The sequence below is a fragment of the Cheilinus undulatus genome, linkage group 13 (genome assembly GCF_018320785.1).
Source record: "Cheilinus undulatus linkage group 13, ASM1832078v1, whole genome shotgun sequence".
Classification (NCBI taxonomy): Eukaryota; Metazoa; Chordata; class Actinopteri; order Labriformes; family Labridae; genus Cheilinus; species Cheilinus undulatus.
The window spans coordinates 42,970,746-42,988,396 of NC_054877.1; the positions used below are offsets into that span (position 1 = coordinate 42,970,746).

Sequence of the window (17,651 nt, forward strand, 5' to 3'; positions counted from 1 at the left end):
TCTTAATTTTTAAGCTACTTTTGTGTCCTGAAAGTGGTGAAATATTCAGGCAAAAATAAAAAACTAAAACTTACAGGGAAACAGCAGGAGACAGGAGTTAGAAAGCCTCCATTTAAAGCCTTTTTACAAAGTGGCCTGGTTTGGTTCAGCCCAGTTTTGCCATGGTTTAGCACCTTAAACTCTTGATGTCTGCCCCACCAACCTCCAGCCTTGATTGTTGTGACAGGAAATCAGTCTCTTTTAAGAGATCTAGATCATTTGGCTCAGCTCAGCTGGTTGTTTGGCTCCCAAATGGCTCTTCATCTGGTACCAGTTTGGCTTTTTTAAATGTGGATTAGATAACAGCAAAGGATGGAGGAAAGGAAACTGGCACTCAAACAGGAGCTAGCTACCGTGGCTCACGTAGCACAGGCTCATTTGTGAACGGCCTTTCTTCACTCCATCTTATACTCTGTATTATGGCCATCTTATTTTAATATTTGTTCACCCACCAAACAAATGCAGATGTAAAAAAAGGCATATTAATATAACTTAACACTCAATGTATTAACATCTTCTGATGTACCTCACATACATAACATATCAAATTTGGATTTTGTTGTAGCCCCCATGAAGAAAAATGCACCGTCCGCCACTGGTATGTAGTATTTTTCTGATGATAGTTGCAGTATACATGCCCATTTAAAGCTTTAAAGTACTAACTTTCCTCTATTTCCATTCATTCCTAATGGTGGTCTCCAACTTCGTGACCCCTAACGGACATTTACGTATCATCAGAATCACATGACTGCAAAGAACCTAATGGAAAAGAATGTTACATCATCAGTCGTCCATTCTTTGATCTGAGCATTAAAACGATAGCATGAAAAATTAACTGTTTCTCACTTATTCTGTCTTTTATGGGGGAAAAAAAGAAAAACAAAAAAATAGAAATAGAAAATATAAAACAAGATTCTTAATCCAATATCAACAGCCTGAACGGACCAAGGAGAGGTTGTTCCATATTTTTCTTTCTAATTTTAAACAATAATTGAAAAACAGATTTTCTCTCGGTTTAATATTACTTATTTCAAAACAAAAATTGGTTGCCTGGACTTAAAAAGAAAAAAAAACACTGGACAACTATGAATATCACCAGTATCGCCCATTTGTTAAACACAGGACACACTTCATTACTTGTCTAACCCGTCAACAGCTGCAGGTATAAAGGTGTTGAGGAACCTGCATTAACATTCTACCTGTGTATTTTTGTCTCCTCAGCATACTCCCCATGAAACAGGGCATCCTGCTGGGTCAGTACCTCGGAGCCTTCAACCTCATGGACACATTCAGGGGACACTCCAGAGGGAAACAGGAGTGAAGATGACGACGTGGACAAGGAGTGAAGGATAACTGAAAGAAACCACACAAACACCTGTTCTAATCTTAAGTTTAAGCATAAATCAGTCTAATAAATATGTAGGGTCTAACAGTCGTAGCACAGGGTTGGTTTGTGCCACTGTGATGTAAGCTGCATTTCAGAGGTTCAGACTTGAATACTAATCAAAACAGGAGGGCACAGTTGATAAGAAATGTCTATGGTGCTAACTTCAGTAGCCATTAATCAGTTAATTCTATTCAAAACTACCTGAAAAACAATGTTAAAGACTCGTGAAAGTCTTCACTGTACGCCTCCGTCAGCCCACAAACAAGGATTAGTCCAGTCATTAAACTAGCTCTAACATTCTTTTAAAGAACCAACCAACATGAAAGAGATCCAATCATGTTAGCTCTTCCCGATGTCGCTGTGCTGTTCTCCATTTCCTTTGATCTCACTGAGACAGTCCCAACATTCTGTCACATACACACACATCTTCGTTGACTTACAAGTTCTATAAATCCAACTCATTTCCTTCTACATACTTAATTTCGCTTTAAGATGATTTTACAGATTGTTAAAGTTTGATGGGGATTTTTGGCTCTCAGACTTTTACAATGAGTGTGTATGAGATAGAATGTTGGGACTCTCTTAGTGAGATCAAAGCAAATGTCTTCCTGAGAGCAGCACAGCAACAACAGGCAGAGCTAACATGATTGGTCAATCCTCTCTACCTGTTTCCTATTGGTTGGTTCATCAAAAAGATCCAAGAGCAAAAAAATGTTTTTAATTGTGCAGAGAAAGTTTTATACGCGCACAGAGAAAGTTCTGTGTCAATTTCAAAACACTCAGAATCAACCTGGAAAAGAGGAGAATGAATAAGTGCAGGAAATTTGAGCAAGCAACTAAAGTTAAAGAGCAAGCGATTATTTAGAGCACAAACAGAGAAAATCTAAGAACAATGAGGCAGTTCAGAGCACAAAGGCATGTTTAAACTAAAGTTGTAGTCATGCGCTTAAAGCGTTGAACAGTGCTCTTGAGTTTTGCAGCAGTAACGCCTCTAAATAACATTCCTAATCATCATTGTAACATTATCTAAGCTTATATTAAAATGTAATCCATAAATAGAGCTAACACTGCTCTGTGTGGGTGCTGAGGCAGTAGAAGGACCCCTCCTGGTGGATCATGTTAACGCTTTAGCGTTGGTGTCATGAATATGAAACATGCTTATAAGGACCTCTCAGGACCGCCCACTGCCGCTCTTTGAGGACCAACAGTGATGATGTAACCATGTGTCATCAGTCCGAGACAAAACCATGAGTCAAACACTTAAAAACCCAGAAAATAGCACAAACCCAAATATAATGTTTTTATTATTCTGAGTTATATAATCTAGTATATATTCAGTATAAACACAAACGCTGTATCAGTCTTAGGCTGAGTTATGATTTCATACCAACTTGGTGCTGGTGTTTAAGAGTGTTTATTTTTTGACTTTGGCCCTTATTTTCCCATATTTTAGGATTTCACAACCATCAGAAATGTGAAGAAGGTCTCCAGTAGATTGATTGATCCTACAGCAATCATACAGGCTGTAATAGAGCCAACATCATGGTCACTGGCAACATTTGGACTGTGTTTTTGTGCAGTTAAGACAATACGCAGAAGTTTGTCTGCAATTTTTGTTGGTAAAAAAAAATTGTTTGGGATGCATGATATTGGCAGGACACTGGTATCAGCAGATATTTGGTTAAAATGTTAACTTTTGGTTCTGGCAGATATATGAACATTTCTGCCAATATTTACAACTGACATATTGGCTTAAAATATGAGCCTATATCAAGTATAAATATCGTCCTCAGCTACAATAAGCTGTAAATATTGGCCTATATTGGCTGTAAATATTATTCATTCTCAGAATCTACCCAGTATCATATTTTTTAATACGCTGGTATTCAAGGTATGATGGCAATTCTAAAGTAGGGGGGAACAGGAGACATAAATGTCCAAGAACAAAAAAAAATGTAGGAGAATCGGCCTAAAAGCCTTTAAAACACCAGGGATTTTCAGTCAGTCATATTTTAACAAACAGACTCCAAGAACACCGTCTAGATTGCACAAAAACATTGGCAATATTTGGAGAGTAAAGTGGAGCTAGGCCTTTTTATTTTTTATTTTTTTGTAGAAAAACAATTCTTATAATTGTTTTCACTGCAAAAACATGTGAAAATAAGAGCACAAGTACCTAAATTCTTCTATATGTTATCTTCCTCATTATGACAGCTGAATTATAATTTAGCTGTGATTTTATAGCACTCTGTGTAATGTTCACTTATGTTTTACATTCCTCGTTATTTCTTTTTAAAGAGTAACTGAAGCTCTGTTCTATCCGAATTGAAAGAAATGTCATTTTGACATTGCATATCTATGTTTTTATCATCTAGTCTATACTATATTTTAGTTTGTTCATTAGCCATCATGTCACAACCATTCCAGGTAGGCTTACCATGAGCAACAAGAGTGAAAAACAATAATATATACAGGATCCTGGTCAACAACACTGGTCACAGCAAGGTCTCTGACAGGTGGAGCCATGAATTTCAGCTGTGTGCTGCTACTAATAAAGTTAACAGTCGTTGAAAAAAGTGGGTGGTAACTGGTAAGCTCTGTGGTGATGACAGATGATGCCACATACATCACAGGGCACCAGATCAGCCAAAAAAATTCAGTTGTATTAGACCGTTTCCACCTGTAGAGGGCAGCTGTACGCACATTTTAAAAACAAATACAAATACACTAATATACACACAGATACATAGGTTTTCATCTGAAGAGAAGGGCTCTTGGGGTTAAGTAACTCTTTAAATACAGAAAGTGCCAGAGATAATGCTCACGCTCAGGGAAAATAAAACCACGTGTTTTTATTTCAAGTCCAGTTAAAAAAAATAATGTAAGGTCCAAATGAATTTTCATGTTGTGTTGTTAAAGGTACTCAATCACTTTTCCAGCCATCTTTACTAGCACTGACAATGTTAGTCACTGAAGTTGTTAGCTATTGCATCATGCTAGCCTGCTAGCTTTTTTCATTACTAGAATGAGTAGATCGATAGCATTAATATGTCTTAACAGCACAAGAGTGTATAATAATACGCAGCATCAGGCGCTCTCTGTTTACACTGCTTCCATTAAATCTGCACCTCTATTTTCTGATAAATTACTGAATATAGTCATTATATTCCTCAAGTAGACACTACATATATGAAAGTGATATTCAGAAAAAAATGAAGTTATTTTTATGAAGTAATCGTATGTTTAACTGAATGCGTTCATTTATTTAGATTTTAAGGTCAGATTATTATCACACAGAAAAAGCACATTTATCAGCATGAAACGGTCCGAGGCATTTCAGTTAAATGAATTGTTTATAGTCATGTGATCACAGTGTATATCAGATGGAGGACAGGAAGTGAAGAACAGCAGTTAGGAATCAATGTAAAGGAAGGAAAGTTAGTCTGTTAAAGCATTAAAGGATGACATCATCTTCAAAGGCAAAAATTGAATGTTTTATAATCTTCAAAGGATGACATCATCTTTCTGAAGTTTATTTAAGACATCAAAGGATGACCTCATCAAAGGCAGAGGATGGAATGATGGTAAAGCTCGGTGCTGTTTGCCTTCATTTATGCCAAATAGTCCTGGCGAGGAGTGAAACCCTCAATCCTTGCCAGGTCTGCCCACTTTTCCAAAAGTTGCCAACAAAGGATACTCAACAGAAGGGGACAGGGACCAAAGGAAGAGACGTATGGGTGCCAAAAGGCCGGCTCTTATTACTGAGCTGAGCAAAATGGTCCAAATCTCTTAAAAGGGACGCATTTCCCATCACGACAGTAAGGGTTTACTGGACTGGACAAACCAGACTGCTTGGTGGGAACAGACCATATGTGAGCGTTTCCTGACTCCACCCCTCCAGACTTTAGACTCCAGGCTTTTGATCCATGTATGCCACTATTTTGCCTGAGAGTGTCACGACTTTCAGGACTAATAAGCTGTTTTTTCCCCTTTTCATTTAGTCCGCACATTTCTTAACAGCACAAAACGTCATTTTGATAGCACTTCTCTATGCAGAATTCACTTCCTGCCTCCTTCTGAAGTTCAACCCTGTGATGGGACAAACATCCTGTAACCATGTACCTGAGAACATATGTAACACTGCTTTATATGGAGCAACAGAAGCCCTAAGTAGACATGTATCCATAGGTTTAGTTTAACTCAACAGTCCTGTAAATGTTTGAGGCTGGCAAAGGTCATTTATCTTAACCTGAAAAAAACACAGTTTTTCTTGTGAAATCATCTTTATTTCTTGAGCTCAAGCTAAATTTAAGTCATGATCACAGGTACACAGAGTAAATCAAACATTTGCATAGATGTCTGCATAGGGTGGTTTGTAAAAAAGTGTTATTAATTCATGTGTCATTTAATTTTGTAGCTGATCTTGTATGAGAATGTTCACTTGTTGCCTTAAACATATTGACTCATAAAGAAAGTTCTGGATAAGATCAGAGAGTTGTGTTTTTATTTCATTTAATTCTTGGTGTGATGTTTTATATTTTTACCATTTTCACATCAAGTATGATTTTTCTTTTTTTTTACCATGCAGAGTGTGATTGCCCACGGCTGCTCTGCGTTCATGTTAGTAACATCTTTCCATGCCTGGAATTCTGCTGCTTGTTGTCCAGTCCTATGTAACAGTATATAGTGTGACATATTGTTATATTCAATCATGTAAAAGTTCATTTTTTTCCTGCTGATTTACTTCAGAAAGCTAAACTTCTATAAATTCTACATTCATCTCGTACAAATGGAATTATTCCAAGACTTTTTTGTTTAAATCTTGATTCTTAGAGCTTACAGCTCATGAAAATCAAAAATCCAGAAGACATTCACTGACCCCTCCACAAGGATGGTAAGCCACAGAAGGTCACTGCTGAAAGGGCAGACTGTTCTCAGAGGCTCTATCAAAGTAGATTCATAGAAAGTTGACTGGAAGAGAGAACTGGTAAGAAAAAGTACTCAAGAAACAATTAGCTCATCCTTCAGAGGATTGTCAAACAAAGAATTTAATGAACTTAGGGGAGCTTCACAAGGAGTGGACTGAGACTGGAGTCAGTGGATCAAGAGACACCACACAGACGGGTCCAGGAAATGAATATTTGTGTTCTTAAAGTCACGCCAATCCTGAATCACAGGCTTAGAAATCAAGGTCCTAGAGCCGGAAGGAGGATCAGAGAGGCACAGAATCCAAGTTGCTTGAAGTCCAGTGTTTGCAAATTCCACGGTCAGTGATGGTTTTAGGTACCATGACATCTGCTGCTGTTGGTCCACCGTGCTTTCTCAAGTCCAGAGTCAACGCTGTCCGCCGTCAACCAGGAGACTTTAGAGTCCTTAATACTTCCATTTGCTGAGATTCTGATTTCCTTTTCCAGCAGGACTTGGCACCTGTTCACAGTGAAGCCAAACTACAAGAAACTGGTTTACTGACCATGGTCTGACCTGAATCCCATAGAGAATCTCTGGTGAAATGTCAAGAGGAAGATGAGCGACACCAGACTCAACAATACAGACGATCTGAAGGCTGCTATCAGAGCAACCTGAGCTTCATAACACCCCAGCAGTGCCACAGACTGATCGCCCCCATGACACGCCACATAAATGCAGTTATTTGTGTAAAAGGAGCTCCAACCAATTACTGAGTGCATAAATGAAAATAATTTTCCAGAAGGCCAATATTTCTGTATTATAAATCCTTTCTGGACTGATTTTTTGTGATGTTCTGATATTTCAAGATAGTGGATTTTTGACATTTTTTTCCTTTTTTTGTGAGCTGTAAACCGTAACAGTTAAGATTTGAAAAGAAATCTTTAAATATTAATAAAAAAATAAAAAAATAAATTTAGAACATATGGAAGTTTCACTTCTTGAAACAGGTCAGATTTTAGTATTAAGTATGAATCCTTAAAGACCAAATGTGCATCTACAAGCTCTCTGAACTATAAAGAAATGGTTAAAACTTCACTTTACAAAACAATTCAACATAAATGTAGTTTCACTGTACAGCCACTGTCTGAGCTCTTACTGCCATCTTGTGGGTGTTCTTTGACAACAACCAAGACACTTAAAGTGTTTTACCTTTTTACTGCTTTATAAATCAGTCATGGCCAATATATTTTGGCTTTTTTGATGCAAAAAAAAAAAAAAAGATTCAAAAACCCTCTACAATGTGAAAGTGAAACAGATTCCTACAAAGTAATGTCAATTAAGCAAAAATATGAAAGATAAATAAGTGATTGCATGGATATAAAGTGTGTTTCAAACAAATGCAGCAATGTTTATCCATGCAGTGAACCCTTTAAGCTTTAAGTTTGTACCTTTAAAATGTCATTTAACCTTTAATTAGCCTGAAGTATTGGCACTGAGGTACAGAAATCTCTTTCATGAAGGAGTTCTTGCAGCAGGTTCCTTCCATGTGATAAACAGTTATGTGTTAACTAACACAGGTTACATCAATCATCAAACCAGCAGCTTTCAGCTGAATAACGTGCATAAACTGGTAAAACATGATGAATCCATAAAATGGAAGGTTAAACCTACAAACATGTTTTGGAGTCTGTAGAGAACAGAAATAAGAAGAAAATTCATGGAAAAAAACTCATAAAGATAAAGCAATGACCCGTCCTTCTGTTGTATGACAGAAACCAACCACCTTCTCTAACAGACGTACAGTAATGATGGGGACCAAAGTTCAGACACAAGGCAGCAGGAAACACTGAGCCCAACATCATCAGAGAGAATGACTTAAAACTATTTGACTCTGTCCTGGTTTATTTTGGCTTAGTTTATTCTATTTGACTCTGTCCTGGTTTATTTTGGCTTAGTTTATTCTATTTGACTCTGTCCTGGTTTATTTTGGCTTAGTTTATTCTATTTGACTCTTATCTGGTTTATTTTGGCTTAGTTTATTCTATTTGACTCTGTCCTGGTTTATTTTGGCTTAGTTTATTCTATTAGACTCTGTCCTGGTTTATTTTGGCTTAGTTTATTCTATTTGACTCTGTCCTGGTTTATTTTGGCTTAGTTTATTCTATTTGACTCTGTCCTGGTTTATTTTGGCTTAGTTTATTCTATTTGACTCTTATCTGGTTTATTTTGGCTTAGTTTATTCTATTTGACTCTGTCCTGGTTTATTTTGGCTTAGTTTATTCTATTTGACTCTGTCCTGGTTTATTTTGGCTTAGTTTATTCTATTTGACTCTTATCTGGTTTATTTTGGCTTAGTTTATTCTATTTGACTCTGTCCTGGTTTATTTTGGCTTAGTTTATTCTATTTGACTCTTATCTGGTTTATTTTGGCTTAGTTTATTCTATTTGACTCTTATCTGGTTTATTTTGGCTTAGTTTATTCTATTTGACTCTGTCCTGGTTTATTTTGGCTTAGTTTATTCTATTTTACTCTGTCCTGGTTTATTTTCTATGACTTTACTTCACTTTGCTTTCTTTTCCTTTACTTTACATTTTTTTATTTCACTTTATTTTATTTCATTTTTGGATAATCTTATTTTGCCTTACTCTATTTTGTTTTATTTTACTGCATTTTTTCCACTTAACTTCCCTTTCCATAATTATCTTTTTTTAATTTCATTTACTTAATTTTACTTTTCTTATTTAACTTTACTACAGTTTATTCTAGTTTTCTAAACTTTATTTATTTATTTCACTCTCTTTATTCTTTTTCAAATTTCATTTAGCTTTCCTTTTTTATTTTAATCAGTTTTCTTCTTTAATTTTCTGTTGTTTTACTCTACCTCCCTCTTATTTAATTCACTTAATTTTATTTCTCTTTATCTATTATAATTTAATTTAATTTTGTTTCGCTTTATGTTATTTATCTTTATTTCATTTTATTTCACTTTGTTTTATTTCTTTTTACTTTACTCAATTTCATTTCCCTTCATTCAATTTAATTTAATTTTATTTCACTCTACTGAATTTCATATTACTTTATTCAGTTTTATTTCACTTAATTTTATTTCATTTCACTTCATTTTATTTTATTTTATTTTGACTAACTCCATTTTAATTTACTTCTACTTAATTTATTCGATTATATTTCATTTTATTTCTCTACTCTTTTTTAAAGTTCCTTTGTTTTATTTCCCTTTATTAAATTTTATTTCACTTCATGTTATTCTGTTTTATTTCACTCCTTCTATTTCAATGTACTCTGTGTTTTTCCATTTTATTTCACTTTTCTCTGCTTTATTTTACTTTAATATATCTTATTTAATTTAACTTCACTTTACACTCTTTTGTTCCTCTTTGTTCTTATTTATTTAATTTCATTTCTTTTTACTCTCTAATTCAATTCAATTTTATTTTATTTGCCCTATTTTTTTCTTTTTTTTACTTTGTTTTATTCCATTTTATTCTATTGTTGTGTATTTTCTTTTCTTTTCTTTTCTTTTCTTTTCTTTTCTTTTCTTTTCTTTTCTTTTCTTTTCTTTTCTTTTCTTTTCTTTTCTTTTCTCATGTTATTGTGAACAGGTCTTGACCCCGTCTCAGCTCGTCTGTCCTCGTTCTTCCGGTTTAAGCCCCGGTCAGAGCAGTGATTGGCTCTGGCTGTCAGTGACTGTGATTCATGTGTTCAGCCAGCAGGTGGCGGTGTTACAGCGTCAGTCAGACCCACAGAGCTCAGACAGGAAACTGTGATGATAACCAGACTTTGTGCAGAATTTATAAATTCAAACGTGAGAAACATTTTAGAAAATAAAGATTGAATCAAAAACGGAAGATGATGTTTGTAGTGAACATGAGGAAACAGGATTAAAATGACCAGATTAAACGATCAGATTACAATTTGAATAATCATTTTATGCTGGTTTGATGCCAAAATATGCATCTTAACACTTGATTATGTACATTTTATTCTCATATCGAGCTCCTAAATCCTCCAAACACGAGTGGTGGTTTAATAGTTCATTGTTAGTCCATGTCAGTGTTTTATACGTAAACAAAAGGCCAACATAAAGGCACCTGCAGGTTTTTACAGGTGTAGTCTGCTCAGCAAAATACGACCTGGAGTGACGTCACCCACAGAGCGCACGTGTCGCTCCACTTAAATCAGGAGAGAGAGAGAGAGAGAGAGAGAGAGCGCAGCGTAAATCTCCTCAGCCGTCTCGTCTTCATTCATCTTTTCTTTGTGCTCACACAGCTCTACTCCTCTCCTCCTCTTCTCCTTCCTCTCCTCCCCTCCTCCTCCTCCTCTTCCATCATGCTCTCCTACCGCCGGTACTCCCCACGCTCCTCCACCGCCGTTCGGAGTGAGACCTCCGGCTCTGCTGCTCCGCGTGCTTCGCTGTACGGTAAGAACCGGGACTGAACCGAACATGACCAAACATCCACACGCTGACAGGACAGCTAGTTTTTAACTTTGTTTTAACCTTTAAATGTCTGATAATGAGCACAGGATGAAGGCTATTTAGGATAATATAGAGCTATTTATCTTTATGAATATGTTAAAAGACCATCAATACAGGATATGACATATTTATTATAAACTGTTGATTCTCTGGTGATTGAATCTTCCACTCCTCCATACAGACTTAACTTCTGAATTATTTACCCTTTTCAATATTAGATACTAAAATATTCCAAAGCCATCCAGAAAACCTTGCTTATGCACCTAAAAGCAGACTAGGGCTGCTCTACTATGGGGAATATCATGTTAAGGATATTTTGATTGATGTTAAAATATTTCTGAGATTATTGATTACAATCTACATGTGTGCAGTCAAGATTGGGCTTCTCAAAGCCAAACTGGCTCCAAATTTCTGAGGTAATTTTTTTGTGGGCCATGGCCGCCTGTCTGCTCTCTTCAGAGTAACCAGAGTTTGTACCATGACTCCCTCTGCTCCTCACTTAAATAAAGTGAGAGCTGTTTTCAAACTGAACAGTATGATGTACCTGAGCTTATTATTATCACTGATTAGCCAATCAGAAACCCCCGATGTATTCAGTATATGATAGTGATAGAATTGATCAAATGTAGGGGAGACCAGGACCGGCTGGAACGTTACTGCTTTTTTTAACGACAGTCTGGCTGCACGCTGTGCTCTCAGGAGCTCCCTCTTGCAGGCTGCTCACGTGATTCACAGTCCCTGTCAAAACGAAAGTGACATAAAATGTATTTCCAGTGTTACATTTTCTTTAAAATTCAACTTTATTCATAAAAAAGTCTGGTAGTTACATTCATGAAACAACTACATAGCAAACATGACAGACTAAGCAACATCTATGAAATAAAACAGAAAAAAAAAACAAAAAATCAGAGGTCTAACCCAAGAGTAAATTATGTATGGACCCGTTTTAGCTTTGTTAGCTTACACAGATCTAGCTTTAGCATATGTAGCATAATCTAATGTAGTTTCATTTGCTTTTTCTTCTAGCTATTTTATGTACCTTTATTTACAGAGCCAACATAGCTTTAATAGCATTAGATTTAGCTACGCAGCTATTTAACCTATTTAGCTCATGTAGCTTCCTTAGCATTACATTCAGCTATGTTAGATATATAGCTACCTAAACTACATAGCCTAAGTAGCTAGATAACGCTAACCAAACCACACAGATAACATAAATAATGTAGCTACATGACTAAAGTATCTAAAACTAAAGCAACTAAACCTATGTTAGGTAATGCTATGTTTTCTAAAGCTAGGCCCCCCCACTGGCACACTAACAAAGGTGACGCACCCACAAAGCTAAAGCAACACCACATCCGTCAGAATGGAACAACACCCTAAAACTTAAAAATTAAAATTGGATAAACTTTCTGTTAGGTTAGAGTGAAGGTTAAGATTACAAAGTCTTGTAGCTAAATTCATGGAATAACCACATAGCAACCATTACAGACTAAGCCACCTCTATAAAATAAATCAGAAAAATAAACAGAAGTCTAAAATTGGGAGTAAATTATGTATAAACCTGTTTTAGCTTTGTTAGCTAAAATGGATCTAGCTTTAGCATATGTAGCATACTCTAACATAGTTTCATTTGCTTTAGCTTTAGCTATTTTATGTACCTTTGTTATTTACACAGCCAATGTAGCTTTGTTAGCTTTGGGTTTAGCTACATAGCTACTTAACCTTTTTAGCTTATGTAGCTAATCTAGCTTCCTTAGCATTTCATTCAACTATGTTCAATGTACAGCTTCATTAACTACATAGCTTTAGTAGCTACATAAAGCTAACCAAACCACACAGATAACGTAAGTAATGTAGCTACATAGCTTAACTGAAGTAGCCAAAAACAAAGCAAGCAAGCCCATTTAAGTTAATGCTATGTTTTCTGAAACTAGCACCCTAACAAAGGTTACACGCTCACAAAGCTAAAGCAACGCCACATCTGTCACAGTGGAACAACACCCTAAAACTTAAAAAAAAAAAATGCATAAACTTTCTGTTAGGTTAGAGTGAGGGTTAAGATAAGGGTCTGGATACCAAATGTTAAATACTAAAATCCTGACCAGCAAAACCTGAAATGTTTAATAAAGCTGAGTAAACATTGTGCTTGCAGGAAAAAAAGCTTTTTCTCCATGAAAACATTCTAAGGCTACATTCACACCGCAGGCCTTAATGCTCAATTCTGATCTTTTCTCAGATCAGATTTTTTTGTTTGCCTGTTCACACTGCAGTCAACTTCCAAAAGATCAGACACGTATCTGATTTTGAACCACATTCGAAAGTGGCCTGATTCTGATTTGAAAAGGTCAGGGTCATTGTGACTTGCGCTGTTCACACTGTCAGAAAAAAAATCAGATACGAGTCTCATGTGAGCAAGAAAATCTAATTCAGGTCACTTTTAACTGCAGTGTGAACGTAGCCTAATATAGCAAACGTAGCTTACGTAGTTTTGTTAGCTTGTGAAGCCATGTAGATAACATAGCTAAAGCTAAGGCTCACTAGGCTAATGTTAGCTACATAAGCTATGTTATCTACATGGCTTACTTAGCTCCATAAATTGTTTAAGATACATGGATTATAGCTATATTGTGTAAACCAACTTCACATTGGTAACCCACTGCTGATATAATCCCATCCTAAAAACATTCTTAGTTTTCTTTGTGTTTTCTTGACTTTGGTCAACTTGCAATTATGATTTGCGTATAACTGGATGTAAAGGTATTTTATCTTGAAATTACTGGTTAAAAGTAACTTTAGCTTAAGCGATAGAATATGCAGCTGATGTCAGATTAACCAGGTCCATCACAAATAAGCAGCACCAAACATGAATGAAGTACAGCAACAGAACAGCAGCTTCCAGTAGCAGTTCACACTTCCTATGTAGCGGTCTTTGACATGCAGCATATCCACTGCAACAATATCATGTTCTGTAATAACAGCTCTGTCGTGGCAGCCAACCCCATCAGATGCCTGGTATTACATTCCTGAAATGGAAAGATGTCTCTGGCTTTGAAAACTGTTGGAAATACTTCAGGTCATATCAGAGCTCATAGTTTCATCCCACAGCAACAACCTCACTGTGCCAAGTGCACTGTGCTCTGATTGGTCAACATCACTGATGTGAAGGAGCAGGCAGTAAGAAAAATCAAACCTGATAGACTTTCTGTCAGGATGTCATTAGGAGTCCCTAATAAGGCCCTAATTATCGTTCACTGTGACACTCTACACAGGATAAAACCATCGACATTCACCACCAGTGAGAGCTGAAACTCTACGACTGCTGGATCAGGACATAACCATGGTTATATGGTGCAGTCTGACCTTGCCATAAGGATGTCAGTTGTTGTTGTTTTGACTCCCGATTATTCCCTAGCAATGGACCAATCAGACTCATGTTTTTAAGTGTTGCAACAGTAAACCAATTTACTTGCGTGCAAGTCTGAAATACACTTAGTCTGATTAAAGACAGCCTAGTGGGGCTATCATGACAAGAGAATAAAGATCAAACCCTAATAGTACCTGTTTGTTACAACACTGACATAAATGTGAGTCCTGGATAACTCATAGGGAATCATTTATTGTCTTTTATAACCTAATATGATTCAGTCACAGCTCTCCTTCTCTACCGGTGACTGAATAACCAGACACTCGGTAAATTCGTCTTTATAATGATGGGACAAGCTGACGCTAGATAATCAATCATCAAGGTTAGTCTAAGAAACATCACAAGGTTCAATCTAGTAATACAATCATGACCTCCAAACTCCTCAGAATCATCAGGTCCAAAGTACTAAAACTCTCTCTTGGTAAAAAGCTGCTAAAACAGTCTTTGGGTCCAAACTAGTAAAACCATCATCAGGTCCAGAACTAGTAGAACCATCATCAGGTCCAGAACTAGTAGAACCATCATCAGGTCCAGAACAAGTAGAACCATCATCAGGGTCCAGAACAAGTAGAACCATCATCAGGTCCAGAACTAGTAGAACCATCATCAGGGTCCAGAACTAGTAGAACCATCATCAGGGTCCAGAACAAGTAGAACCATCATCAGGTCTAGAACTAGTAGAACCATCATCAGGGTCCAGAACTAGCAGAACCATCTTCAGGGTCCAGAACAAGTAGAACCATCATCAGGTCCAGAACAAGTAGAACCATCATCAGGTCCAGAATGAGTAGAACCATCATCAGGTCCAGAACTAGTAGAACCATCATCAGGTCCAGAATGAGTAGAACCATCATCAGATCCAGAACTAGTAGAACCATCATCAGGTCCAGAACTAGCAAAAACAAAATTGAAATGGATGACGGTTTTCGTAGTTTTGACCTCATGATGGTTTTGATGGTTTGGACATGATGATGCTTCTTGTAGCTCTGGACCTGATGATGGTTTTAATAGTTTGGACCTGGTGATGGTTTTGATGGTTTGGACCTGGTGATGGTTTGATAGACCGGATCTGATGATGGTTTTGATAGTTTGGACCTAATAATGGTTTTGATGGTTTGGACCTGATGATGGTTTTAATAGTTTGGACCTAATAATGGTTTTGATGGTTTGGACCTGATGATGGTTTTGGTCATCTGGACTTAGAGATGGTTTTAGAAGTTTGGACCTGATGAGGGCTAAAGTAGTTTATATCAGATGACCGTCTGCTGAATGGAGTCCTTTGGTCCAGTTGGCTGTTGAGGTGTTCCGTTGGAGTCTGGCGGGTCTCAGGATCTCCTGTCAGTGAAGGTGTTGTTTCTTTGTGTGAGCAGACTGAGGATATTCTGGTCTCAGAGGGATTAAGATTACCGAGCATTACTGTCCTCTAATACCATCAGCTGACCACTCACACATAAACACACACGGTTAGAGCGTCATTAACTTCATCAACAGACAACGGTTTAAAGGGACGATACGTGGAGTTTTCTCATTGACATTTCTAAATTAATTAAAACAATGGTAAACCTGTTTAATGCTGTTTTTTAGTGGAGTTCTTACATTACCTCAATTATTTCCACAAGTTATCAAATTTTTTGAGTATTTTCATCACAGTGATGTCATGACAGAGCCACAGTGATAAAACACAAATGGGGGCATGAAAGCCCAGTGTTACATCTTGGAAAAAAGGTTAAAAATATGCTTTGTTATGTGCAGAGGGAAATAGAAGTAAAAAAGCCACAGAATCCATCAAAACAAAGGACCAAACAACAAAACAACCAACAGCATCTCTGCATAATCTCTGCATGTACTGTTTCTGATGGCCATCCTCCAGGCCTCTCCAGGCCCACATCTCTCTGGGTATCCGTCCAGCTGACCCCTTCATGGTGAGCATGGCTGCCCAAAAGGCCTGGTTTCAGTATACCTTGTCTTAGGCACCCTGTATTTGGTGAGCTGGATCAGGACATGGAAGGTGCACCAGGTGCCCATAAAAGTGCCTTTTCCACCCTTCCCATTCCCGGTCCTCTGAGTTTGTTAGCGTTAGACACACGGCCTTACAACGCTATCAAAAAATGTGCAAAAGTCATCACAAAACGTCTCTGTCCATCATTCAGCATCCAGACCTCACAAGAGGATAGTCAGAACGGGAGGACCAAGGACCCAAAGACTCTGACCCTGGTCCACATGTTCGGATATCATGTTGCCCAGCAACCACAGCCTGTAGCTGACCTCAATCGTGGAAACAGCATAAAAAATACAAAAAAAGAAAACATTAAGAAGAGATAAAAACATTTGAAATACACATAGACATTCATCACTGAGAATCATTTTAAACATCCTCCTACCTGATGAACACATTTAATGATTAACTCGAGGAGCCTTGGACACAAGGCCCCAGGTACTTTCCCATGGTAAAACCAGCATGCATCAGTCAATACTTGTTTATCCTTGCTGGTATGAAGACTGTAGTTTATTTAAATATTGGTATAGACATATATCCATAGCTTGACTTCTCTGTGAAGGTAAACATACTGATTATTTTTTCTCGTCTGAGAACTCCTTCACTGCCTCAGGACTCCTCTAAAATCTGAATATATTTACATCTCATCTCCTCCTCTGTTTCATCTCTCTCTGACTCTGTGGAGTCTGACAGCGATCCTCCGGGCTCTCTGCGATGTTTCCGTCTCGTCTCCTTCCTCTGCGGAGAAAAACTCACTCTGATAAATAGATGTGTGTTTTTTTTTTACCTGATATGGTCCCAGTAAAATATCTGTGCGATTGGATGACTCCATGTTAGAACCATAACCTGTATGAACTTTTGGATGAAGTCTGAGTGGCAGGGTTAAGGACGTTTTGAGCATTTTTATTAAAAGTTTGACATCCCAAGCAAATAGTTGACATGATGATATGAATAAGAGGGGTTTTCGGCACTCTAACACTGAAGGTGTTACGGTCTAATTTATGACCATGTTAACTGATATTGAATTCAAATACTTATACTTTAATATGGAGTTTACCCCCCCCCCCCCCCGGCTCAGTGGGGTTGAGGTCAGGGCTCTGTGCTCATGTCTTATAGTCCTTGCTTTGTGCACTGGGGCACAGTCATGCTGGAATATAAAAGGGCCTCCCCAAACTGTTGCCAGTTTGTTATTGGAAGCATAGTATTGTCCAAGATGTCCTGTTAGGCTGAAGCATTAAGATTGGCCTTCACTGGAGATAAGGGGCCTAGTCCAAACCCTGATAAACAGCCCCATACCATTATCCCTCCAGCAAATTTAACATTTTACATGATGCAGACAGGCAGGTTACTTTCAGTTCCAGTACTTTACACCACTTCATCCGACTCTTGGCATTGGAC

At 37.4% G+C, this 17,651-nt stretch overlaps 2 protein-coding genes across 3 annotated transcripts in view; both read left to right on the forward strand.

The window, feature by feature from the left end:
• LOC121520026 (epidermal retinol dehydrogenase 2-like) overlaps positions 1-5,913 on the forward strand; it is a 42,971-nt gene extending 37,058 nt beyond the window's left edge. The window contains exon 7 of the mRNA XM_041803235.1: positions 1,261-5,913. Coding sequence (XP_041659169.1) covers positions 1,261-1,360 — 100 coding nt within the window. The 3' untranslated portion in view covers positions 1,361-5,913. The remainder of the gene's footprint in view (positions 1-1,260) is intronic.
• Positions 5,914-10,569: 4,656 nt separating this feature from the next.
• The window catches only part of LOC121519666 (choline transporter-like protein 5-A), a 36,025-nt gene continuing 28,943 nt past the window's right edge, over positions 10,570-17,651 (forward strand). For both annotated transcript variants that reach the window (XR_005992729.1, XM_041802468.1), the window contains exon 1: positions 10,570-10,773. Coding sequence is in view for 1 of the 2 variants with exons in the window: in XM_041802468.1 (XP_041658402.1) it covers positions 10,683-10,773 (91 nt within the window). In the remaining variant the exon portion in view is untranslated. The remainder of the gene's footprint in view (positions 10,774-17,651) is intronic.